This window comes from Ziziphus jujuba, chromosome 2 (genome assembly GCF_031755915.1).
Source record: "Ziziphus jujuba cultivar Dongzao chromosome 2, ASM3175591v1".
Classification (NCBI taxonomy): Eukaryota; Viridiplantae; Streptophyta; class Magnoliopsida; order Rosales; family Rhamnaceae; genus Ziziphus; species Ziziphus jujuba.
Window position 1 is genome coordinate 7,669,582 of NC_083380.1, and position 27,925 is coordinate 7,697,506.

At 31.4% G+C, this 27,925-nt stretch overlaps 2 protein-coding genes across 2 annotated transcripts; one reads left to right on the top strand and one right to left on the bottom strand.

The window, feature by feature from the left end:
- Nucleotides 1–613: 613 nt before the first annotated feature.
- Nucleotides 614–10,386, top strand: LOC107417944 (probable LRR receptor-like serine/threonine-protein kinase At1g56140). The gene is made up of 23 exons (XM_060814436.1): nucleotides 614–2,245; nucleotides 2,448–2,519; nucleotides 2,662–2,733; nucleotides 2,866–2,937; nucleotides 3,372–3,443; nucleotides 4,105–4,176; nucleotides 4,295–4,366; nucleotides 4,490–4,561; nucleotides 4,638–4,709; nucleotides 4,807–4,878; nucleotides 5,216–5,287; nucleotides 5,381–5,440; nucleotides 6,073–6,138; nucleotides 6,406–6,450; nucleotides 6,833–6,897; nucleotides 7,016–7,389; nucleotides 7,663–7,861; nucleotides 7,935–8,099; nucleotides 8,255–8,373; nucleotides 8,608–8,818; nucleotides 8,901–9,132; nucleotides 9,261–9,411; nucleotides 9,886–10,386. The coding sequence occupies exons 2-23, from the start codon at nucleotides 2,461–2,463 to the stop codon at nucleotides 10,285–10,287; spliced, it is 2,796 nt and encodes a 931-aa protein (XP_060670419.1). The 5' UTR covers nucleotides 614–2,245; nucleotides 2,448–2,460; the 3' UTR covers nucleotides 10,288–10,386.
- Nucleotides 10,387–14,689: 4,303 nt separating this feature from the next.
- LOC112489564 (thaumatin-like protein 1) lies at nucleotides 14,690–16,782 on the bottom strand. The gene is made up of 3 exons (XM_025068283.3): nucleotides 15,935–16,782; nucleotides 15,442–15,765; nucleotides 14,690–14,762 (listed from the first exon to the last, which is right to left on the bottom strand). The coding sequence occupies exons 1-3, from the start codon at nucleotides 16,687–16,689 to the stop codon at nucleotides 14,690–14,692; spliced, it is 1,152 nt and encodes a 383-aa protein (XP_024924051.3). The 5' UTR covers nucleotides 16,690–16,782.
- Nucleotides 16,783–27,925: the final 11,143 nt, after the last annotated feature.

The following is a 27,925-nucleotide window of genomic DNA, read 5'->3' on the forward strand; positions in this document are numbered from 1 at the left end:
ATAGAAAATATATAATATCGTAACAAAAGTTAAAAATTATCATTTTACTATCTAATTTATACCTTCAAAATTATAATAGAAAAAATATAATACCGTAACAAGAGTTAAAAGCTATTATTTTACCATCTACGTTTTTTATGTAATATAAAAAGAAAAACAATATTTTTTAGTTTTTAATTATTTATTAAAAATATTACACATAGCGGTCGTTATTGTTATTTATTCGTTTATTTATTTTTTTGCTTTGACACATAGCAGTTGTTATCTGACTCTATTCAGCATCATTAACTTATAAAATAGTTTTGAATTTGAATGGGAAAAAGATTATGGCTTAATTTGAGCGTTGACTCGTAATTTGGAATGGCATTTTTGATTCATTGATGTTGCCAAATGCCGCGTGCTCTAATCTAACTTGTTTTTCAAGTAATGTTTTGAAATTTTTATTTTTGTAATAAATATTTTATTGTATAGTGAACGTGGCTTTGCTGGAAGGGCCATTCTGTTCGTTCTCCAATGCCCTCTCTCATATGCGCACTCTTTTTGACGAGAAGTACCACGGAGTTGAACTTTTTTGTCTTTTTCTTAAGGCTATAACACTAGATCATGTGCATTTTATACAATCTGTATATAAATGATGTGGTGTTTAACATATATTATTTTCACGTCTACATACACAGTAACATTATAGTAAACGTCTATTTTGTTTAACAATGTGAGCCTAATGTTTTAGATGTCTACAAATAGGCAGCAAAATCTTTAATTTACTTGTCTAACAGTTATGTTGCAGCAGGTGTCACTTTTTGATTATTTACATTTTTAAATTTTTGTTTTTTTTAATCAGATTTGTGACTTGAAGATACATTGTTATTGGTTTCACCCAGAACCAAACCAACATATATCGTTCTCTTTATTTACTGATATTCCAATTTATCAATATTTTTATATGGTAAAATGAAATCATCAGTCATTTATTTAAATGAGAAGTAGACATATAAAATGATACTTTTTATTTATGTGTTTCTAGATTCTTCATATGGTACGTTGACTATATCAGTAGATGGTACTTTCCCAACCTGAATTTCTAGATTTGCATTAAGCAATGTGGCAGAGTAATCACAAATTCTTTGTCCTTGCTATATGTTCTGCTTGCATTTTTGGCCTTCTTATAGAACCCACTGAAGGTCTGTCTCTCTATTCCTGTATTTGCTTGTTTGCATAAATTCCAAGTGTTATTAACCTCTCTCTATCTGTATATATGGTAATATTGTTTGTAACTAACTAAAGAATGGAAATCAGTAGGTTTAGAAAATCTCAAGCTGCAGTGCATCAGTACATAAAGTACAATTTTATTAGGAGTTAGTAGTACTGCTTTTATTTGGAGACTGCTTACTATCATGCAGCCTATCTGTTTGTGAAAAGGTGGGCACTTTACAAGAACACTCTGTTGCCAACTTTCACATCATTTTATTGTTATCTGGTTTTGCAAGATACAAATTTCAATGAAATGGGTAGGAATCTGTTGGTCTGTGTTTCCATTTTTTCTTCAATATTGGATTTAGCAGAAAACTCATTGATATATAACAGCAAATGTATGATAAATACATGCCATTGTTAATGTTATTTGTTCTTTGTATCATAACACCATGTAGAATAGCCATCAATTACTAAATTTTGCACTTCTAAACTTGTGTTTTCTTAGTCTCTGTTGCAACTTATGGAGGTTTATCTAGTAAGAAATAAATTCTTTTAATTCAACATTTATAATGTAAAGAAAATAACATCTTAATGAAATTTTCTTTTTACACTAAATGATTTATTTTGAATCACTACTCCTGTGCCCATTAACATTTGGTATGGTAAACACTCCTGATAATTAAGCAGTCTCAAAATAGAGTTTCTTCAATGTAATCAATTCTAAATTTGTAAGCTCCAATAATGATAGTAATTGTTGATCTTTTCTTTTGCATTTAATTAGTAAAATAAACTTTATAACTTTCTTAAAATCTCAGGGTTATAACTGAACATATCCTCCATTATCTTTGAATCTGATTGCTGCAGTCAGAGCTTTGTATTTGATCTTTACACAGTGGAATGCAACGGATAACACGTATAACAGGAGCATAAGTGGGGAGCAATGCAGTGGTGCTGCAGTAGACCCCTACCCACTTATCAGTAGGGACTATAAAGTCTTCATCAAATGCGACTGTTCTTAGGGCAATGGCTCTTTTTGTCACATTGTCCATTTGTGAGTCTCATTCCAAAATTGATCTGTTCACTCACAGACCACTTCCAATATGTTCTACCATCATGAACTACTTTGACTCAAAAATCTGTATCTTATAATCATATGGTGACTAGAATTTGAGATTTTATGTATGATCTTTATTCTTTACCTTACATCATCGATATATTTCGAGAATATGTGATCCATCGATATTTATTTGCAGGACAGTTACTGAGATGGATGTTGCGGGTCCAATTCCAGAAGAGCTGTGGACTTTGAGTTACCTTTTCCATCTGTATGGTTTCCTCAAACATTGTGTTTGATTAATTCTCTTCACAAAAGAGCCAAATAGGTTTTCCATTTATATGATGTCAAAGTTTAATTAGAGTAGATTCTAATTTCCAATATGAAGTTCTTGATTTCCTAATTTCTTGCAGGGACTTGAGCAAAAATTACTTGTCAGGCAGTCTGTCTCCATCTATTGGCAATCTGACACGCTTGAAATACCTGTAGCCTCCTTAAATTTTGATTTCGAACTAATAAATGTATAATATATATATACATATATTAGCTGCCTTTTCTTTTCTTTTATTTATTTTTTTTTTCCCTGCTTGATTTGTTCTTTATTTTATTGTTACTAGGAACGTTGGGACTAATGCATTATCTGGAGAACTACCAAAAGAAATGGGAAAACTTATGAATTTATTATTCTTGTAAGTAATGCTTACCCAACCTCAACCTGTGATGTACTAATGTAAGCATGATGCTTTTGAATTTTTATCACTAGTGAAACCACTTTCTTCAAATGCAGTATTTTCTTTATAGGTCCTGGTAGATTATAGTACTAAATTATTAGTCAGTTGATGTTTTTCGGACCAAATATAATTGTATTTAAACATTATACCATTCTAAATTTTTAAATTTAGGTCCTCTAGCTTAAAGTATTAAGGACTTTCTAGTCACCTTACCAAATGGATTGGGGCCTCTTGAAGTATTCATCAACAATCTTATTATGTTTTGAGTATGTTGTCCGCTTCAAATATGTACCTGTTGTCTTGTTTGTACTTTTGCACATAATGATCTGAAACTTAGAGAACTATAAATCCTTGAGAAATGCTCATTTGTTGTTGGTATTTTATTCTTGCAGATCTATTGCAGAAAACTATTTCTCTGGTCCTCTGCCATCAGAACTGGGGAATTTATCGAAATTGCAAGAACTGTAAGTTTTTGATAATTTTCTTGTTCTCCCTTTTTCTTTTCCTATCTGCAGTTCAAGGATTTTGTAATGTTTTCTAGGCAGTATGTAGTTGCCGGATAAAGTGTAACATTGAAGCAGTTCTAAAAGGATTTTTACACTATAGAAGTTCTTTGGACAAGACAATTAAGGCCATGTCATAGAGTCCTGTAAATTCCTTAAGACCATTGCTGTGTCAAAGGCTTCTTTGTCTAAGTCCTGTATTCATTCATATGCTGGAGTATAATAAGCTCTAGAAATGTAAAGTGACAGAAAGCCAAACTGATAGTTAAAGTAACTTATATGGTTAATTTTAATCCACGTAAATATATTATTTAACAGATAATAAAAAATAAAAAAAAAATCATTTAACAGGTTTTCTAACAATAGCCAAGTTCTTGGAAGGAAAAAATTCATAGAAGGACGGTTTGCATAATTTCTTTTTGCTTGATTTATGGCTACAAAATCTGCAGAATTCCTAGTTAATTGCAATGATCTATTTTGTCTTATACTTGTTTCTCTTTTTTAGTGACTATTTGCATCTTACTTGTCTATTGCCTACATTTATTTTTTGGAAAGGGTTGTTTATGTGAACTTAAATAAATATTAAGTGCTAACAAATTTTATGATAATATATATTTTGCAGTTACATTAACAGTTCTGGAGTTAGTGGTGAGATTCCTTCAACATTTGCTAATCTGCAAAATTTGGAAACTGTGTAAGAACTTTCTGTCCTTGTTTTTCCCCTTAATTTGAATCAAAACATTATGAATACCATGCGGAGAAAAATTATATTTTCATTATTTTTTAAAGGGTATGCTCTCGCTTTTTTGCAGGTGGGCATCAGACACTGAACTTACAGGCAGGGTGCCTGATTTCATAGGAAATTGGTTGAAGCTCAAATCCTTGTAAAACACTGCTTTGATGTTCTCTCTATTTTCCTTCAACTGCATTTGCGTGGTAACATTTCTGCTTCAGTTAATATGAAAACTATATGCTTAACAATTAATTATTTGTGAACAATTTTATAGGAGGCTTCAAGGCAACGCTTTTGAAGGTTCTATACCGTTGACATTTTCTGCTCTGACTTCTCTGTTAGAGTTGTAAGTATCCATGTCCATCATCTCATCTATCTGCAAATGTTTGAATCTAACCATCTCATGTATGATATATTTGTAGGCGTGTAAGCGATTTAACTAATGGAAACTCTTCCCTCGATTTTATAAAGGATATGAAGAATCTAACTGTGTTGTAAGCAACATGGTTCTTGGTTAAGATTGAATATTTTATATGTACTCTTCATTCCTTAGGTATGTTACTAATAACAACTTGTTAATTCATCCTGCAGAGTACTGAGGAATAACAACATTTCCAATTCAATTCCATCCAGTCTTGGAGAGTACCAGAAGTTGTCTGAGCTGTAAGTTTTAATTATTTAGTTTTTGGAGTTGTGACAACATTTTTAGTTATCTACAACTTATAATTTATGCTACCTGAAACTGTTTAATTTCGTTCATCTTTAATAACATTCAATTAATCAGTTAAAACTGACTAGGAATGCTTATCAAATAAGTTGTGAGCCTAGAAATGTGCAAGATTTCTTGTTGTAATAGTCTTTTGACCAACTTAATAGTCTCTACTCAAAGTCATCATATAAGTTCAACTTTTGAATGTCTATGTGTTTGTGTGCATGATTGGAATGCTCTTCTTTTATATTTGCCGCTGTTGTTATGAATCATTGAAGTTTTATTTTACAGGGATTTGAGCTTCAACAGCATAACTGGCGAGATTCCTCATTCTCTTTTTAATATGAGTTCGCTCTATTTCCTGTAATATACTAAGATTCTTTTTATTGTAGCAAGTGCCTCCCAACAGTTACTCAATTTATTGAAGCATTTATATATTTCTGTCTCCCTAATCAGGTTTCTTGGCAACAATAAGTTAAATGGTTCCCTGCCCCAAAAAAAAGCATGCGTCTTAGTGTCATGTGAGTGCATCTGGATTATTTAGTTTCCCTCTACTATAATGTATTAGAATTCGAGTTTTCCAGTTAACATGTTTCTTGAAAAAAAGGAAGACATCTCCGTACAGTTAACTGAATATGCATTGTCTTACCGGGATTATTTGAACATAGAGTATAGTTTACCACCTGAACTTGAGAGAATTAGAGTTTAGTAGAGTAATAAATTGTAAATGAATATTCTTATAGACATGTTCAGATGAAAAGAAAGTTGTATCCACATCAGCTAACCTATGCTTAGGGTTTATCTGAACTTAACAATATATTTTGCTACCTGAACTTGAGACACATTACATTCTCCAATTTCCTTTTGCCATTCTGCCATTGCCTTGTTTCTTTTCCTGTTAAATAAAATTCTGTTAAAGCATGGTGCATGAGCATATAAAGCACTGGTTTATTTAAAAATCCAAAACTTGACGAGGAAAAATTATCTTGAAATTGTTTTTCCTTCAAATTGGTTAACCTAATAAACTAAATGTACTGGCATTATTTACATTTTTCTCTTCAAGAAATTGATCCCATGAAACAATAATCATGGTATTATGTATCATTGTCTAGAATTTGCGTTAAATGTTTGTTACACTATACTTGCAGAGATTTGTCATACAATAATTTAGCAGGCAACATCCCTTCGTGGGTCAATCAACGAAACTTAGAACTGTAAGTCCTGACATTTTAGAAAAGTATTGGGCTTTCTTCTTTTTTGATAAATTTAATTAATTAATATCTTTTATATCTATACTTAATATAGCTTCCTTACTTTCTTATGATGGTATAATGTGATAGTTCTTTGATGACATTTTCTCTAACAGTCATAAAGAATTTGGCTTTTATATGGTTTTCATTATATAATTCAATATGAAATTGACATCGTTGCTTCCTTCTTTTTTTTTTTTTTTCTTTTTTTTCTTTGTGAGTAATATGCAGTAATCTAGTAGGCAACAACTTCACAGTAGAAAGTTTAAATAGAAGGTAATTAATTCCCTATGTGCTGTGCTTACATTTAAAGGGTATCGGAAAGATAGCAAATTAGAGTTTCTGTGAGGTTTTAATTTTGGTAGGATGGATTTTTGTACTGATTTACCATACGATGGTCATAACAAAAGGTAAGAATTCACATGTCATATTTAGTCCGTCTTCCTTTACTGCATAACATGTCATCACAAAGTTTAACACAAATAGTAATTTTTATGTATATCCATGATAAGTTCTAAGAAACAAGTGCTTTATCATCATTCTTTCTTTTTTCTTCTTCATAGTTTTTTACTGCAAAAAAATGGCTAGTGGTTGTTGTCCAACAAAATTGCATGTTCTTATGTCTAACTGTTTAAGTCATTCCTCTCTTTTGCTTCAGTGTTCGGACTTCAGGTTTGAAGTGTCTCCAGCAGAACTTTCGTTGCAATCAAGGTCATGAGACCTGTAAGTACAGTTGAAAACGCAATGTAAAATACAGTTAAAGCTCTTATTCATTTTCTATTGAATGTTTCACCTTACTCTGAACACATGGGAAAGTATCCTTTTTATATCGATTATGCAGATAAGATATTGGCAATTAACTGTGGTGGTCAGGAGATTATATCTTCTGATCGTCTTGTGTATGAGAGGGACAATGAGATTCTTGGTCCAGCAACATATTTTGTTAGCAACTTCAAAAGATGGGCTGTTAGCAATGTTGGACATTTTACTGGAAAGACCAATCCATATATAAGTTTTTCACCACGTCAGTTCACAAAAACTTTGGACTCAGAACTATTCCAGACATCAAGGCTCTCTGCTTCATCATTAAGATACTATGGTTTGGGACTTGAGAATGGCAACTACACTGTGAACCTCCAGTTTGCAGAAGTAGCTTTTGATGACTCTTCTTCTTGGAGAAGTCTTGGGAGGCGTGTGTTCGATATTTATATCCAGGTTTCTATCATAACAATTGAACTCCATAAAATCTGTTTTCTAGAACAAGGACATTTTCAAGTCTTGTTTAGATTTGTTGAGTTATCCAGTATAGGCAAATATATGTCCTTAGTTTTTCTAAAGGTTTAAGGACTGATATAGCACACTGTGATTATTAGTATAGTATATTCTTCACACTATTATTCCAACTAATTGCCAAAGCCTCGTTTGTTCTTGGAATCAAACAATGTTTTTCTTAAATGTGTCTTTGATTATTATTATTCTTTATTCCAGGGAAGACTTGTTTTGAAGAATTTCAACATACGAAAGGAGGCAGATGGGATTGCTTCCCAATCTGTCCACATGATATTTAAGGCTCAGGTATTAAAAAACTATCTTGAAATCCATCTCTTTTGGGCTGGTAAAGGGACTTCCTCCATACCTATAGAAGGTACATATGGACCATCTAGTTCGGCCATCAGTGCCACTCTAGGTAATATGGTGTGAAAATCATGCTTTCTTCTCATGTATGTAATATGTGATTGACTACTGAGCTTTGGATACAGATTTTGATCCTACTGTCAATATCAAACCTACCACCTTTAAGAGGAAAAGGACTAGTCCTGCAGTTGGAATTGGAATTGGTTCTGGAGTTTTAAGCATTCTGTTCATTTTGATGATATCATATGTGGTTCAAAGAAGAAAGAAGTCCAAGACCAATGATAATGAAGGTTAAATCATTACTTTTATTGCATTTTGAATGTTGTTGATTGCACCAGCAACTTCTATATGCCTGTGGACTATTGAAAGTTCTGAATTTCTTCATGAAAAAAGAAAAAAAAAATTACAATCATGAAATGAATGTTGTTTTATTCTTTATTTGCAGAGCTCCTTGGTTTAGATGTTAGACCATTCACTTTCAGTTATAATGAACTAAAGATGGCTACAAATAATTTCAGTTCTGATAATAAGTTAGGAGAAGGAGGATTTGGACCTGTCTACAAGGTAATTTGTCAGTCCCATAAAGTTTACAAGTTGGTACCTAGGAAAAATTGATTTCATGTCTTTGTGTCTTTTGCAATTTAAGCTTTCTTGTAGATGTCTATAGTTATCCACAGAGGCCATGGTATCATTTTTATCTACAGAGATGCAGAGAAAATTTCTGTCATAAAATGAGAATAGAAGTACTAATAGGATGTATAGTTTTTCTTAATATGAAATACTGTTTGTATTCAACAGGGAACACTAAGAGATGGAAGAGTTGTTGCTGTCAAGCAACTGTCTGAAACATCCCACCAAGGAAAGAACCAGTTTGTGACCGAAATTGCTACAATCTCTGCTGTGCAACACCGTAATCTGGTGAAATTGTATGGATGCTGCCTCGACGGAAATAACCGACTCCTTGTTTATGAGTATATGGAAAACAAGAGTCTCGATCAAGCATTATTGGGTATATGCATGAACAATTATTTCCTGCTTATCTAAGTAATACATAACAAAATAACAGTACAAGGTATGGCTTGTTTGAACAGGAAATAACAGCTTAAATCTCAATTGGTCCTCACGTTATTCCATTTGCTTGGGCATAGCAAGAGGCCTAGCTTATCTTCATGAGGAGTCACGACTTCAAATCGTACACAGAGACGTAAAGGCCAGTAACATTCTGCTTGATTCTGATCTCATCCCCAAAATATCAGATTTTGGTTTGGCCAGGCTGAATGATAATGAGAAGACGCACATAAGCACCCGAGTTGGTGGAACAGTGTAAGCTTTTGCAGACCGAGTATCACCTTTAATTTTCAGTTTTACATCCATTTTTATTTCTTTTTTTTTTTGGTCCTTTCTTTTAATGTATTTGTTATAATCTGGAAACACAACTGTTACTGATGTAGTGGGTATCTCGCACCGGAATATGCTATGCACGGTTACCTTACAGATAAAACTGATGTGTTTGCATTTGGTGTTGTGGCTTTAGAGATTGTTAGTGGCAGGGCAAATTCTGATTCAAACTTGGATGAAGAAAAGACATATCTTCTTGGATGGGTATGAAACTATAATTTTTTTTCACTGCAGATAACAGTTTCTTTATATATGAAACATTAAAATGTTCCTAATATTGGTATTCTTTGAGACTCCAGCTATATATAGGTACTGATTCATAGTTAGAAGTATTCTTTTGTAAAAATGAAGCTCCTATAAACGCAGGTTCATCATAAGAGGCATCCATAATGGCAATGGCTTCATTTTGATTTACAGAATGAATGAAATGAATCCTAGCTTCTCACACATAGGCCCGACTGTATTTTTGGTTTGAGTTGGACACAAAACCTCTTTTATTTATGGCTTCAATACTATATAGAAATGCCACTCTTCAAAAAAGCTTAAGAAAACTTTTGGGAGGTCAACCATCGTTATATTTATAATATCTTAGCTAAAAGGAGATGCTTTCTCTCCATAAACAGGGTTTTTATAGATAATAACTTTCATTGATTGTATAATTTGTTGGTTACTTACAAGGCTTGGAACCTCTACAAAGAAAAAAAAGAAGTTGAACTGGTGGATTCAGCATTATTGTCAGAATTCAATGAGCAAGAAGTAAGAAGAGTGATAAGAGTAGCCCTGTTGTGCACTCAAAGTTCACCTTCTCTACGACCATCAATGTCACGTGTGGTGGCAATGCTTTCAGGAGATGTTCAAGCTTCCACTACAATTTCTAAACCAGGATACTTGACTGACTACTGGAAATCTGACCATCTAAGCAGCCAAATGAGCGATAGTACTGCAGCTAAAAGAACCAATATTAGCAGTTATAATGATAATGCATCTACAAGCACAACCATGGTGGACGATGCAGAGAGGTCATTTGTCAATTCTAATCAATATTCTATGTTTTACAGTTCCATTAGTGAGGGTAGGTGAAAACTAAAATTTGGTATAACTTAGGTTTGCTTTGTTATATATGCAAATGCAACCAAAGACTTATCCGTTGATTTTTAATATATAATAATATATTTCTCATTTTTTTGCCTTCCATCTTCTATTTTTTTATAGAACTAATTATTTTGGTTCTGACTATTTTTTACATCTACTCTATTATCTAGGGGTGGGTATGGATTTGATTGGTTCGATTTTAGACCGAAATACAATCCAATCATTATTTATCAGTTTTTCTAATATGCAATCCAAATCAAACTATTAAAACGTTAAATCTAACAAAACCAAACCATTTATGATCGATTTAATTTGGATTGATTGATCGGTTTAAAACTTACTAATTTATAAATATATAATACAAATAAAAAATTTTCAAATATAAAATATAAATAATAAATTATAATTATCCAAACATAAAATCCAATTAGAATAATATAGCATAATCTACAATGGAAAATAAGAAAGAAAATGTACCAGATGATACGCATCATGTACTTATCAAGTAGCAAGCATTAATATTATCATCTCACTTCTACAAAATCAAATTAAAATTGTTAAAACAAATAATGTGAAATAATACATTCATCAAAATTCATTCACTCAATAATCGATTTGGGATTTGGGGATGTAAAAAAAAAAAAATATATATATATATATTAAAAATTAATATATAAAGATGGAAAAAATAGCTAAAAATTAATATATAAAAATGAAAAAAAAAGTTAAAACTTAATATATAAAAATAAAAAAAATAAAAAATATATAATTTTTTAATTATATAATATATTATTTGGATTGGATTGGATTTATATTTCTAATTCATAACCAATCCAATCCATACAATTTATAATATTTTGAACCTAATCCAATCCAATTAATATAAAAATCCAATCTAAACCGTTAAAAATGGATTGGACTGGACAGATTGAACGAGTTGGATTGGATTTTGTCCACCCCTACTATTATCTTTCAATATATAGCTTACTGAATTATCGCCATCCTTCATTATTTAGCTTAATAAATTCGTTGGAAATAGACAGCCGGTGAAACTCATTTCCTACTTACGAAAATAATTCCAGTATTTGCAATAACAGTACAAGTTATAATGGCTTGCTTGAATTGAGCAGGAAATAAAAGCTTAGTTCTAAAATGGTACACACGTTTTTTAACATTTGCTTGGGGATTGCAAGTGGCATAGCAGAGATGTAAAAGCCAGTAACGTTCTACTTGACTCTAATCTCATCCCAAAGATTGTAAAACCAAAGCAATTTCATTCGGCTACATTGTAAATTATTTGAAACGGTCATTTCCTTAGCCTTTTAGAACATGTTTGCATTGATCTCTCAGAACTTTGCTGCACTTATTAATATTTATTGCTTAAATTACTAGTCTTGGAGCTTATATAAAGAAGAACGACAACTTGAACCGGTGGATTCAGCATTAACATCTGAACTCCCTGGCAAGTGTATTGTCCCACCATTTATTTTAATTTTTTGTTAGTATTAGTTAGTGGTGATTAAAGTTTGTTAAATATATCAATTAATTATAAATGTGGAGGAAAAAAAATAAAAACTAATATTATTTTAAATTATGATTTTTTTCTCCTTATATTTATAACTAATAAGATGTTTAATTATTATTAACCAATGTTAATAAACTATTAAAATAAAATAAAAGACTACACGTATATTTACAATTAAAAAAAAAAAAAAAGAACCTAAACACGTAAACAAACAGCCTAATTTATATGAAAGACACATCAAAACAATGGTTCATCATCGTCAACCTGCTTGAATGGACCTCATGAGAAAATAACCAAGAAAACATAAAGCTTATCATATGTCTTCATGGATGTAGCTCAGCCACAGTACTTACACGTGGAGAAGTGGCAGTTCTGATACTGGATGGACTTGCTGGAAACACCATCTATAAGTGAAAGTTGAACTTGAAGCTATAGATAGATGGACTAGGATGTAACAGCCCAGTACCACCCGTCCTCTTTGGCCCAGGGTTCACTCCCTCTCTCCTCCCGGCCTCAAAGTTTTAGCCCAGTACCACCCGTCCTCTTTGGCCCAGGGTTCACTCCCTCTCTCCCCCCGGCCTCAAAGTTTTGTCAAAACGCGTCTTGAAGGGAGAGGTATCCACAGCCTTATAAAGACCGCTTCGTGCCCCTCTCCAACCAATGTGGGATGTTACAATCCTCCCCCCTGGGGCCCAGCGTCCTCGCTGGCACACCGATCCGGGCCAGGCTCTGATACCACTGTAACGGCCCAGTACCACCCGCATCAAGATATTGTCCTCTTTGGCCCAGGGTTCACTCCCTCTCTCCTCCGGCCTCAAGGTTTTGTCAAAACGTGTCTTGAAGGGAGAGGTATCTACAGCCTTATAAAAACCGCTTCGTGCCCCTCTCCAACCGATGTGGGATGTTACATAGGATGTTAGTTTTCCAATAAATTAATGTTAGATCACCAACCATGTTCTAGTTTGTTAAATACCCAAAAATTTAAAACCCAAAAAAAAAAAAAAAAACAAAAACAAAAACAATGATAGAGAAAAATTGAAAAAAAAAAAGAAAGACAAAAACCAAAAACTGTTACCAAATGGCTTCTAAGCCAACTATGCCTTTTTTTATATATAAAATGCATATCAGTCATTTGGCCAACAACTAAAACGTGCCTTTTTTGGAAACCTCATTTTGGACCGTTGGATTAAACCAACGGTCCAAAATAATTTGTAACATATTAGAGCTTCAGCAGACACACCAGGTTCTACTGTTCTACCCATCGCATCGACAACTTCTTTCCATGTCAACGACATCCATTAATGGAAGATTAGAGCTTCCACAATTAACATCAGCGAACCCTGCTCTCAAATTGCTCATGATTATGAACCAAAAAAAAAAAAAAATGAGGATCAGTTTTGTAAATATGCATGATTAGAAAGATTTTGGTTGCAAAATGTTTAAATCTTAAAAAAAGATTTTGAGAAATAGGAAGTTGAAGGTTTTAATTAATTTATAAGATATAATTGTATTCTGAATTACAATTCTAAGGTAATTTTTTTTTTTTTTTAAATTCTGGATATGAAAAGGAGATCATGGTAACTCATTAAATATTTCATTAACGAAAAAAAAAAATACAGACAATTTGGTGAACAGAAAGCCTAATCAAGAAACCCTTTATATGGGTAGCCCCCCTGTCAATTGCAGCAAAAGTAGATGCTTTGAACCTGATTTTTTTTTTTTTTTTTTTTTTTTTATCATTAACATTGTTCAAATTTAAGAGTTCACATATGAAAAGAGTATTTATATAAGTATTAACATTGCGATATCTTTGCAGAAACTTTGATCCAAAGTTGCTTATTCATAAAAGAAGATACGAGAGGAAAGAAGAAATAAAAAAAGAGGGGCAAAACAAAAAATAATTATCTAAGAGCTTAAGATAATTTAACACGATTTAAAGCTGTTGTACACAATTTCGTAAATTGTGTGTGTATATAGAATCACACTACTCAAAAACATATGATTACCAAAAGGGATTGGGCTTTCACTATGACCCTCTAGTCCATCACTTGTTTTGACCAAGAAGCTCAATACTAAGCCCCAGAAATGGTCCTTCAAGTTCATTACCTAAAATGGAAGTCCCCATTACCTAGCAAGGCCCTCCACTTTTATCTTTTTTAAAAAAAAATAACAAAACTACTATTAATTTCTTGCTCGCTAGAAAATTAAGGGGGGAAAAATTTTCTGAAAATATAACAATTGACCCTTTTGCATTCAAAGAATAACAGTGACTGGTATGTATATGATTATAGTTTTTTTTTTTTCCCCCAATATTGTGTTACCTTTTAAATATCCTTGTATATTATCATTAAAAATAAAAATTTATCCTTGTATATTTTTATTAAAAAACAAAAACTTACATTTTTAATTATCATATTGTCTTTTTATGTATTTGGTAAGTTGTATTTTAAACAAACAATAAAAACTTCTTTCCACAACTCAAAAAAAAAAAATGTATAAAATTATAATTTCTTAAATAGAAAAGTAATACATATAGATGCACATCGTTGGACGCACCGTACATATATAAAATGCACGCCGTTGAACCCTTCATATATATATATATATATATATAAAATAAAATTCTATAACGCAGACATTTTCAAAAATAAATGATTTTTGAAAATGTAAACATCCATAATATACAAATATTTTTTATAACAAGATCTAGACTATGCATCATAACCGGCATACACACACACACACACGTGAGAAAATCAAAACAGTACAGTGAAAGTGGGAAAAATTACAAGTACTCCCAGCGTACCCAAGAGTCAGAACTCCTGCATATCATTTCATGCCACATCAGATTCGGCTGCGGCTATTTCAACATTTTTCCACTTTCGTTTTCGTTTCTTCTCCTTCTCTCCGAAACTTCAAATGTGCGTGCCATTCTTCTCTGCACAAAAAAATCAGTGTCAAAAACAAGATCTTCAATCTTTCAATAATGGAAAAATGGAACCATGGTTCAAGTCATTTGTTCACAAAATGGCGAAATAGAATAACCAAATGGACCCCAAATGCCTTTTTTTTAATAAAAAAAATTGAAATAAAAAAATCTCCAATAATAAACGCGTTTTTTAGGTTTATCTGATTATAATTTTTTTTTTTTTTTTTGGGGTAAAAATCACTGTCTGAGAGCCAACTGTGATAATGGAAAACAAATATATGTCAAAAGTTGTTCATGAGAGATGGGCCCAGATTTTGAAACAAGCTGCTGAAAGAAGAGTAAAAAAGAGAAGTCTTTGCAACTTTTGTTGATGAAGGGAGTTTGTGATTTCATTTTTGGTGATGAAGGGATTTGGTGGTTTCAGGAACAAAATCTCCTGCCAAGATTATTTGGTGCGGAAGAGGAGAAAAAGAGGACAAGAGAGAGGAAAGAGAAAGAGCCAGTTTTGAGAGAGGGCTGATGCGTTATTTCGCATGAAAAATAATCCACATGACACGAAATGACATGCAGGAGTTTTAAGTGATAAATACGAGAGTACTTGAAAAATTTCCCTGAAAGTGGAATACCATATTGTTTTGTTTTATTTTATTTTATTTATTTATTTATTTTTTATAGAAAACCGGAATACCTTAAAAATAAAATCGGAATATAAAGATGTAGAAAAGGTTTGGATCCTTCAGTAGATACTCCAGTAGATACTCCTGTAGATACTCCAGTAGATACTCCTGTAGATCCTCCAGTAGATACTCCTGTAGATCCTCCAGTAGATCCTCCTGCATTGAACCACCAAAGTGCAGTCGACAACGCTCCTACCAAAGCTGCCCCAACCAAAGCTGCCCCAGAGATGAGCGCGGGAATTTTGTACTTCTTCCACTTCTTAGAATTATTTTTGATTTTTCCCTTTGAGTCCGACTCCGATTCCGGGTGCAAATTATAATCTGGACTGGTCGATCTGCAAATATATATATATATATATATATATTTTTTTTTTGGTCACGTAACAGCATTAAGCATAAACAAAATATTAATTTCATATGTCTAGTAGATATGGTCTTAAAGACGTTGAAAGACGGAGAAATGTAGAAATTCATTACACATATATAAACAGACTATATGATTACCTAGTGGTTGAAGAGGAAGGACAGAAAACGATGTCGAAATCTTGCTCAAAAGGGCAGGAAAAGGTGCTGGTTTTGTCATTAGCAAAGCTGTTAGCCTTGGGACATGCTTGCTTAAAGAAGTCGGTATAGCAGCTAGTGCTGCAATTGCAAGCAGCTGCAGTACCAGAACAAAAGCTGGGCTCCGCAAAGGCCTGGCTTGCACTCTTACAACCCAAGCTCTCGTTGCTGTACCGGAGCTCCGCTGGGCACGTGCTGATCAAATTCACAGCACACCCAGCAATCGTACAGTGATGTTCATCATATCCATCGCTTCCCCTACCCACGGGAACCACTATAATGGGAAGATTATATCCGTTTTTGAAGCTCACCTCGTAATACTCCAATCCATCAATTGAGCGGAACGCGGCTATGGTGGTTGATGCCGGCTGCAACGAGTCGCTTCCACATCCGACCGTGTCGGACACGCAATCTCCTGTGCCACAGTGGAAGGCGCCCGAGTCTGCCATGCTGCATTGGGTTCGGCCCCAGATAAAACCCGACCGGCCGCTGGAAGGCCTGTCGACAGAGATGGTGTTGCTTTGGCCTGGTTGGAGAACGAAGAGTCCTGTATTATAGGAAGGAAGCAGCCACGGAGTGCCGCCGTTTGCTATTGCTACAGGCCAGACTGGGTGATCGCACTCATTTATAACTGTGAAGGTTTTTGAATTAACAAGTAGGAAAAAGAAAAAAAGGAAAAAGAATCTTAATATTTCCATCGAGCTAAAGGTTTTTAAGAACAACTAAAGGAGTTGCGAGCTAAGTTGTCGAGTTTCAAAGCATTTATAAGAACTAGTAAGAGTCAGTGGAATGGTAAGGGAGTGACTTTTGCAGAAAAAGCTTTGACGTATTCAATTGTTTTTAAAACAGTTTTATATTCTAAAAAATAAAAATAGATAGTTTGCTCAGCCCATTTTCAAAAATAATTTTTAAAAAATAAATAAAAAAATAAAATTTAGAGAACAATAAAATAATATTTTTATTTGTTTTAGAAATAATAGAATATATATTATTCTGATTTATTTTTTTTATCGTTTAATTTGAGTTTTTTATTTTTTAAAAAAAAAGTTACTTCAATTTCTTGAAATATTTTAGAGAAAGAAAAATAGAATAATGTGTACGATTACATTTTCTCATTTCCATCTTTTACCTTCCTATTCTTTTTTTTTTCCTTTTTTTTTATAATTTTCAAATAGAACAATTTAAAAAATAACAATTGCTTCTTTCCAATAATAATGTTTGGCCAATTATCATAGCTATTCCTATTCTTTTCTTTTTTTTCAATTCTTTGTGATTTATCACTTATATCAATTATCTTTTTATTATTATTATTATTATTTTATTTTTATTTCCTTCATTATATTCCTATTAGTTTTTTAATTTATTATTTTACTTTTTTATCATTTTTTTATTGCAAAGATTTCTTATATCAATTTTTTTGGTTGCTATTTTGTTCTTTTTCTTTATTTTCCATTTTCTTCTTTATTAAATACTCTCTCTCTCTCTCTTTCTTTTGTTCTGTTTCCTAATTTTCCATTATCAAATATATATATATATATATATTTATATTTTTCTCATCTATAGTTTTCCATCATTTTTTCTTTTTTCTTATTTTCCGTTTTCTATAAGATATTTGTTTCTAATTTCCCATTTTATATTTTATATTTTTCATTATTTTTCTGTTTTTCTATAAGATATTTTTTTTCCTTATTTCCATTTTTTTTAATTTTCCTTATCTCTCATTGTATTTATTTATTTTTTATTGTTAATTTTTATTTTTATCTTTCCTTTGTAACAGTGTTAAGAAGGTCTAAGCATATGACTTGACTATATTAGTAATATATAAAATCTAGTAGTTTTATTATTATACTAATATGAGATTTTATAGATGTTTATAGTTGGAAATATTATATTAGACTTGTGGGATTTAATTTGTTTTTTATTAATACAAAATTCCAAGTCCTAATAGTTATTTTATTCATATATACACACAAATCTATTTGCTTAAAACCCACATCAAATAATTAATAACATATATTGTATAATATCAAGTAGGTCTAAAAATTAATTAATAAAAAGATAATGACTGATAATGTGAAACAACTGTTGGTCATACAAGGAGTGGAAAGATGAAGTTTTAAAAGGCCAACTATAAATCAATTTAAAATTAAATACATATAATAAAAAAAGTTGATACATATATATATACATGTATATTATAATGTGAATCAATTATTAATAATGAAGCAAAATTTAGAAAAAAAACAAATGAAAGCATGAAAAAAAAAAAAAGTTCCATGTACTGATATGTAACATGCAGAAAACTATTAAAATTGAAAGAGTTCAAATAAAAAAGTAAAAAAACAAAAAGAAAAATTGTTTAAAAAATTTTTCATACTGTTTAAAAATAATTTTTGAAAAGTTTTAACCAAACATGTTTTTTTGTTTTTTATTTTTGAAAATTATTTTTAGACATCAAAAAATAATTTTCTATTTTTCATTTTGAAAATAATATTTTAAAAATAAAAAAAATGGCAAAACAAGTCTTTTATTTTTTACTGCATGGCATGCATAAAAATTAGTTTGTTTTTCCTTGTCAAACGCCGCTTTGGTCTCCTTTTGTCCAGGTTTTATGGTAGGTTCCTTGTGTTTTGTTGTGCTTTCTTTTGGTCTACTTTTTACCTGTTGGCTCTGGTGTATTTTCGTTTTGCGGGGCAATCCCTTGCCATCGGCCCTCTGTTTGAAATGCTTGCCGCCTTTTTACTTGTCCTTGTCAGCATGCATGACTGGCCCTTGTGTATTTTCTCTTGGGAAATCTGGCCCAATACCCTTATTTTGAGTAGACCTGGCAATTTGGGTCATGACATGGTGACACGACTCGAAAATGACACAGAATAAATGGGTTTTGGTTTATTATAAATGGGTTCGGGTCATAATCAGGTCAACCCGTTCGGGTTGACCTGTTTAACTCGAAATTGACCCGTTACGACCCATTTATTAAACGTGTCAGTTTCAACCCGACACGATTATACACCTATTATAACCCATTTAAATTTAATATTAAATTAATATTTTATCACTAATATAATATTTAATAATTAAAAAATTTTATAAATTAAAAATTTTATAAAAATAATTTTCTATTACTAATTTTTTTAAAACAAAAAATACATTTTTAATAAAAACAAAAACATAAAAAAAAAAAATTTCAGATCTAAAACTCAAGAGTCGAGAGTCAAGCCCTATTTTTCAATTTTCATCTTATTCTCCAGTACTTCACAACGTAGCCACCACAGACCACACTAGCCAGCCCCATCTCCAATCTCCATCAGCCATCAAAGCCTCCTTCCTCTACCCCCTGCTTCTTCTCTCTGCCTCAATCTTAGTCTCTTTCTCTCTATCTTTTTTCTTACTTTGGTCTTTTCTTATTTCTTCTCATTGATTTGGTATCCTAAAATCTAAATCTTGAAAGAACAAAGGAGAACAGTGAGTCGTTTGAGAGTTGAACTATTGAAGCAACTGAGAGTTGAAAGAACAAAGGAGAACGATTTGGGTTCGGCATTACAGGGTCTTTGAGAGTTCTCTGCAGATTCTTGACGAACGGTGAGTCGTGCTAAACTTTCAAATTTTTGCATATCATAAAGCATTTTTGTGTTACATAAAAAAAAAAAATTTAAAAATATATGTGAAGCTGTTTTTGCAATTGTTAGAAATGAAAGAAAACAGATATTGATCTCTATAATATTTGAATGTATGTTTCACACTATCTACCGATCTTACATTGCAACCCCCACGTTTTGTGACTATTCCAAATTTATAGAAGAAAGATGACTATCCAATTCATGTTAAAATAAAGATGATTCAATTATTATGACATCCAACGATTTAAAAAAAAAAAATCAATATATGCTGAATTTTTTATTAGCCAAAAAAAAAAAGAAAAAAAGAAAAAGTAGTTGATGTTTTCTCTGAGAACATTAGCCAAATATCAAATATGCATGTTTGAATTTCATTTTCTGGATAGAAGTAGTTGATGTTTTTGGCCCAACTAGTAAATTTTCTGTGGGATTATAAAGCCAATGGTATATTGAGACTCATTTTACATCAATAGATGTTTGCAAAATTCTCATTCCTTTCCTGGGTACTAATTGGAGTCTATGATTTTGTAAAAAAGTTTATTAAGTATGTATTTTTTTTATTTGATTAAGTTTATTAAGTTTATAATCAATATTTATTGGTTAAACTAAATAGGTAATATACTTTCAAATTGAAGGTTCAAATTTTGACCCGAATAAAATTTCCCTTTATAAATATTAACCATGAAAAAATGAGCTAAATCTATTCTTTGGTTCTCTGCAACTAAAAAAAAGATTTTAATCCATGCTGGCATCTATTCTTTGGTTCTCTGCAACTGGAAAAATGATTTTAATCCATGCTGGCATCTATTCTTTGGTTCTCTGCAACTGTCTTTGGTTCTCTGCAACTGAAAAAAAGATTTTATTCCATGCTGGCATCTATTCTTTGGTTCTCTGCAACTGAAAAAAGGATTTTAATCCATGCTGGCATAGTAGTAGTAGTTGTCATTTTCATAGTCATTATTATGGTGATAGATATAATCTGAAAGTTTTCTTGTTATACTTGAAAGATGAACATTAATAATCACTTTATAACCAATTAACCACAAAACATTTTTTATTATTATTATTTTTGGTTGCATTATCTATTTAGTACTTCATAATAGCGTCAGATTTTTTTTCTAAAAGAAAAAAACAAATTCCTTCTCAACACAAGTAGCGTTTGCAAAAATTGATTAGTGGAATAAATCCAGTGGTTGCATGCAACATCTCAATAAATGAAAGTACAAAAATATTTGACATTTCAACTAATTTGGGAGATATTTTGCTGCGAGATTTTTCAACTAATTTGGAAGATTGCAAAGATATTTAGCCATCTTGTACCTCTTATAGCTTGGGAAATAAAAAAATTATATATGTGCATATGTGTGAATATATTTTTCTTTGTGATTTGGAAACAAAAAATTATATACATGTTTATTATAAGGTTATTATAATATTTTATTTTAATATATAATTTTTTTTGGTTTGAAAACATGTAGATAAACATGGATGGACTTCAAATAAATCTTGAATCAAGTAGCTTTGAAATGCCTATTAATTTAGAAGATGTTGCAAGTCCTATGGAGGGAGTCACAAGTGGGCGTAAAGTGAAACGCAAGAGAAAACTCACTTCAAAGGTTTGGTCTTACTTTGATGTGCAAAAATGTAAATGTAAAGATTGTGGTACCATTTATCTTTGTGATAGTAAATATGGAACGGGAAATTTGATGCGTCATTTAAAAATTGTGTGAAAAGAGACAGTCGTGATATTGGTCAATTATTGATATCTCAAGATAGAGGGACTATCTCATTGAATGCATCTAAATTTGACTTTGAGCATTTTCGAGAATTGATAACTTCGGCCATAATCATGCATGATTTGCCTTTCCAATTTGTTGAGTATGAGGGAATTAGAACCATATTTCAATATTTACATCCTGATATACAACTTGTTTCTAGAAATACTGCTAAGTCGGATGTTCTTAAAATGCATTTGAAGGAAAAATGTAGGATAAAATGCATGTTGGATGCAACTCCTGGTAGAATTTGTTTGACTTCTGATTTATGGACTTCTGCAACTACTGATGGATATATATGTCTTACTTGCCATTTCATTGACAAAGAGTGGATCTTGCAAAAAAGAGTGTTAAATTTCTGTTATATACCACCTCCACATACCGGTATAGCATTGGCAGAAAAACTATACTCTTTGTTGTGTGAATGGGGAATTGAGACAAAGTTATTTTCTTTAACTTTGGATAATGCTTCTGCCAATGATGTCTCTGTTAATATGTTAGTTACTCAATTGCAATTAAAGGGGGCTGTAGTTTGTGATGGTGATTTTTTTCATCTTAAATATTGTGCTCATATCATTAATTTGGTAGTACAAGATGGGTTGAAAGATATTGATAGTGTTGTTCATAAAATTCGGGAAAATATTAAATATGTAAGAGGGTCACAAGTAAGAAACAGAAGTTTTTAGAATGTGTTAAATTGTTATCAATGGACTCTAAGAGAGGTTTGAGGCAAGATGTGCCTATTAGATGGAACTCTACATATATAATGCTTGAAAGTGCATTGTACTATCGATGTGCCTTTTGTCATTTGGAACTAAGTGATTCAAATTATAAGAGTTGTCCTTCTAGTCATGAGTGGGAGAAGATTGAAAAGATAAGTAGATTCTTGGGTTTGTTTTATGATATCACTTGCATATTTTCGGGCACTAAATATCCTACTTCAAATTTGTACTTTTCCTCGGTTTTCTTTTGTTATGTTACATTGAAGGAAAATATTGAAAGTGAGGATGATTACTTGAGAACCATGGCTAATCAAATGCTTAAAAAATTTGAGAAGTATTGGTCAGAATTTAGTTTGATATTAGCCATTGCAGTGGTTGTGGATCCTCGATATAAGCTTCAATTTGTAGATTGGTGTTATAGAAAAATTTATGGAGCAAGTGGTTCTAGTGAGTTTATATGTGTGAAGAGCAAATTATTTTCAATATTTAAGGAGTATGTTCAAAAAAGATCTTTGACATCTTCTACACATTCTTTGGAGAAAGAAAAAAGTAACACATCTTGTGGTGTTGGAGAAGATGTCATTTCTTTTAGAAAGACAGCTAGTTCCATTTTGAAGGTAAATAACTCTTAAATTTTTTATTAATTTTAATTGTTTGTATTTGTGTTAATTAGTGATTATTTATAATTTTTTGAAAAATAATCTTATTGAAATTTTTATTTTCTAACAATGTAGGAATTTAATATTTGTGAAATTGAAGAATTAGGTGCCAATACACAAAAATCACAATTGGAGTTTTATTTAGAGGAGCCAAGGATGGCTACTGAAATTGAATTGAATGTGCTTGATTATTGGAAAGCAAATCAGTTTCGTTATCCTGAAGTTGCTTCAATGGCTCGTGATCTATTGAGTATCCCTATATCCACCTTTGCTTCTGAATCTACTTTTAGCATTGGTGGACGAGTATTAGATCAATTTCGTATTTCATTAAAGCCTAGCACTGTTGAAGCAATAGTTTGTACAAGAGATTGGTTATTTGGGAAAAGAGATAATTATTTTTATTAATGTTTTCTTTATTTCATTTGCATATATTAATAATTTTTTTGTTTCACTAATTTATTTTATTAATAATTTTTTTGTTTCACTAATTTATGGAATGCAAGAAAAATTTCAAGCACAACTTGAGGATCTTACTGAAGATATTTTGAGCTGTGATATCAATAAAGAAGAATCTTCAAGTCAATGCTCTAATTATGCCAATACTCAAGCATAAGGTAATACCAATGTTAAAATTTATTTAATTTATTTTATTCTATTTTAACATTTTAACTTTTGTATTATATTTAATTGATTTTTTTTATTTACTTTGATATTATGATCCCAGGCTGGATTGTTGAGCACCAAAAATTGACATATTTGGTTTGGAATTTGGACATCGATAAATAAATTTGGAGCATAATGATAGTTATGTCCTTTTTCCTTTGGTTTTATATGTATTATGGTAACAATTTGACACCATTTATTTTATTTTGTATTGGTGTTTTACTATTATTAGGACATTAAATTTTATGTTGGTGTATTGAATTTGTCTTTTTTAGCACATATTAAGACTTATGTATTGTGAATTATAATTTTTAGCATTTTGAACAAGTTATTTCAATAAATAGGTTACTTTTCGGGTTAATAGGTTAATTTTCGGGTTAACGGGTTAATAAGTTAGTTTTCGGGTTAATAGGTCAATTTTCGGGTTAACGGGTTAATAGGTTAATTTTCGGGTTAATAGGTCAATTTCAGGTTAACGGGTTGATAGGTCAACACGGCCCGTTAAAATAATCGTGTTAAACGGGTCGTGTCGTGTTGACCTGTTTATAAACAGGTCAGGTTAGTGTTTTGGATACCTAACACGATTAATAAATGGGTCGTGTTCAGGTTAGGAATTTTTGACACGATTATTAAACGGATTGACACAAACACGACCCACGAACACGAATTGCCAGGTATAATTTTGAGAGTCTTAATGAAAAATACCCCTTTTTTTTTAAACATTTTTTATCTACCCATCTTCTTTTCATTATTCCAACCCTACCTATCTCTCTTACCCATGTCTCACCTATCACATTTCACATCCACTTTCCCTCTCTCTCTTTACTGATAACCCTTCTCATATTCAAGTTCTTTCTCTTGTTGGACTCGAAGGACAATCTCAAAGCTATGGAAGGAGGTTTTATGCTCAATTTTAGATACAGCAAATAGGATGATTGATTTGTCACTCATAAATGTTCATTTGAAGGTTTCAACAATGAGATAGACATGGCCGTGGGACAAACAAATAAGAGAAAATAGAATAGATAGAGAGAGAGAGAAAAGGAGAGCCAAAAAAAAACGAAAAAGAAAGAAAAGAAAACCCATTTCCCAAATTTGCTTCTCTCAATTTTCAACGAACTTTGATAAATCTTTCATTTCATCTCTCTCTCTCTCTCTCTCTCTCTCTCTCTCTCTCTCTTTCATTTCGCTTTTTCTTCTGTTAATTTTTTATTATATATATATTTTTTTGGGGTGTTTTTTATCTATAACAAACAGTCCATCATACAAAATTATTCAATCTTTCTTTATGGATTACTTTTGTCTTTATATTTTCTCTATCTGAGAAGTTTTGGGTGTTTGATTTTCATTTCTCACATATTTAAAGCCACCCTTTTTTTCATTTTCCCTTATTTTCTCTCTTTCTTTTTATCTCCTCCAGCTACAAAATTCATAAATTATCTTTATTTTATTAAATTCAAAATTCAATCTGGGTTCGTTGGCTACCTTGGGTTTGTGAGAATTTTTTTTTTTTTGAGGTTGTAAAATAAAAAAAATGATGATGAAGATGACGTGAGGGACGAAAGGGTTTCTGTTGGTTTTCAATGGAAATTTTTTTTTGAAGAACGGTGAATAATGGACGTGGGGGAATGTAAAATAAGGATATATAAGTTAATTGTAATTTTTTTAAAGATAAAATAGACATTGAAGAATAAAATAAAAAATATCCAAAAAATATTGGTAAATATTTTTAAAACTTGCAAAATAGAAGCATTGGACCAAATTCCCCAAACAGAAATTTGGATGGAGAGTGGAGACCATATCTATATAATTGGGCCTTCTGGCCCATGAACCTCCCAGAGAGAGTGAGAAAGAGAGAGAGAGAAGAAATAGAAGGCAATATTTTAAATTTGGTTTGTCGGCATGGAAAAGATCCAAAATTGGATTTCAAACTCCTGTCGCAAAAAGTAAGTTCTACTTCTGACTTACACATACACTCAAAGTTCAAGAAAAACACAGTAAAGAGAAACAAATGAGCTTTTTCTTCATTTGAAATTTGGAAGCCTCCTCTCTCTCTCTCTCTCTCTCTCTCTCTCAAAGTCTCCCAAACCAAGCAGCAACTGACACGTAATACTGGATATCTTTGATGGTCCATGTCGGCCAACGATTCACCACAACGTGTTAAAAAAAGGAAAATGAAAAGGAGAAAATAGTGAATTATTGGCCCGTCAGATCAAATCAAGTGACATCTTTGTAGTACCATCATCAGCCTTTGGATGACGTGCGTCGACATACCACGACCGTATAATCTGGAAAAAGAGATGGTAGAGAGGGTGGGGAGCGAAGGTGCCTGAGACATTGCGGCGTTTACACAGCGGCCATTGGTTGCCGGACTTATTTTGTCAATGACAGGTGCTCCTGATGTCTGTGGGGACCTACGTTTGGTCGTTTTATATAACATAAATTACACAAACCTTCCCTTTAATTTTAAGTTCTTTTACATACGTAAAATTGTACGTGTGTGTATATATATATATATATTTTTTCTTTCTTTCTTTCAGTTTCAATTTAATGTGATGCTTTTTTATCTGTTCAAATTTTAAAATTTGGTGATCAACAAGTTTTAATTTTTTATAATAACAAAAATACTTTCGATATAAATTATTAAAGTAACAAATTCGATAGCGCTTGTATAAATTTGCCTTTCAATTAGCATATACAAATAAACAAGTTTAAAATTTATTATTATTATTATTATTTTTTTGTCAAAAGGTGTTATTTTATAGTTCATTTTAATTTTGTTGATATTTAAATTTATTTATAAAATAATTTTTAAAAGATGGATTAATTCTTTTTTACTTGGTAACATCGCACATGTCCTCAAGAAGACAAATTAAATTAGAAGCATCAAAATAAAAATAAAAATTAGAAACCAGACCCTTCTTAGCAACTATGTCTGTCAAACCTTTAGAAGAATTTAGGACACGTAATTTCATTTAAAAAAAAAAAAAAAGAGAAAAGGAAAGTCAGTCTTCTGTTGGAATCATACCTAATTGAATAAATATGCAAGATCAAAAATAGATGGTTTAATATAGTGGATTTTAAAACAAAATTGCACAATTTTAAACCTAAATGTTACAAAAGTATAATTAATATTATTTTTTTAATTGGTAAGGTAGAGTGTTAAAAAAAATATAAATTAAATGCCGATCCAGTTTTCAATAATTTTGAATATTAAAAAAAAAAGATAATTTTACTTGGTAACAAAACCAAATATTCTTAAGATGGGGATTTAAAAATTAACCGCTCCATTCAAAAAAAAAATATATATATATAAGAATTTAAAAATAGTCTAAAAATGGTCGAATCTAAATGTGGCGGAAATGTTAGAGAAAAATATGAGATGGTCCTTATCCATTAACTTAAGTGTTGGGATGAAATAGTAATGCTCATAAATAAGGTAAATTTCATTTAGATACTCTTAATTTTACCACAATTATATTTACATTTTATATGTTTGAAAAATTGTCATTGCCGCTCTTTATATTTATCAAAATAAATTTATTTTGTTAATTTTTTTAAAATTCACTTTTACAGTTGAAAGCCAAAAAAATGTTAAAAATCAATATTTATAATTGAATAATACTATAAAAATATAATTATGGTCTTTGATTATTAAAATTAACTGCTAGATCTAAATAATGGTTTTTAAAAAATATGATACTTGAAGCAAAACTGAAGGAATAAATTTTCCCTTCATAAATATATCATTGGGTCTTGGGGTATGTTAGTTAATTGATCTCAATGATGGCATGTGCATTGGCTCGTTTGTTAAGCATAAAGACATAATACAATAAATGATATCTATATAAACGTGAGTATAATTGGGGTTTCAAATCAAATTAATAGTATCTATTGTCAGGACCCGTCCAGAATTTCTTCCCCGGAACCCTAGACAAGCCCTAATCCCAGGGAAACCCTACCGAACCCTCCAACGGAAAATCCGGCAGAGCCTCCCCTAAGGGATTTACTTACCACAAACTACCTGCACTGAAAACACACTTCTATAAACATCCCCTTATTCCTCCCGCAAACTACAAATTGGTTCCACAAATTACAGCACTTCAAAAATAAATACCTTAATCCAGTGCAAAATAAATACAACAAGAGTGAAAGAAATGGTACAACTGCAATAAAAGAAGAACAGGGTACTTCACGAAGTAAAACAGCGATGAAGATCAAGTCCGCTCCGGATGAACACCGACAACCTGGTACCTAGAGGAATAGAATTTAAGAGTGTGAGATGCTAATCATCTCAGTGAGTGACCCTATCTACTATACAATATAATACTACGGTAATAGGTATATAAATAATAATTATTTGGAAATAATATTTTCTCTCAAAACCCTTACAATTCTCTCAGTTGGAAAAGTTCCCCTTTTAAAACATTTTCACAAAACCCTTGTACGTACTTCCCAAAAACCAAGGAACCAAACAAATTAATAAACAATAAATAAA

Coding starts and splice junctions, on each gene's coding strand:
- LOC107417944 (XM_060814436.1), top strand. CDS start 2,461: ATGGATGTTGCGGGTCCAATTCCAGAAGAGCTGTGGACTTTGAGTTAC. Junction 2,734..2,865: donor CTGACACGCTTGAAATACCT/GTAGCCTCCTTA, acceptor TATTGTTACTAG/GAACGTTGGGACTAATGCAT. Junction 4,710..4,806: donor ATGAAGAATCTAACTGTGTT/GTAAGCAACATG, acceptor TTCATCCTGCAG/AGTACTGAGGAATAACAACA.
- LOC112489564 (XM_025068283.3), bottom strand. CDS start 16,689: ATGGAAATATTAAGATTCTTTTTCCTTTTTTTCTTTTTCCTACTTGTT. Junction 15,766..15,934: donor CCTTCCTCTTCAACCACTAG/GTAATCATATAG, acceptor ATATATTTGCAG/ATCGACCAGTCCAGATTATA. Junction 14,763..15,441: donor ATTCCGATTTTATTTTTAAG/GTATTCCGGTTT, acceptor TTTTTTGTGCAG/AGAAGAATGGCACGCACATT.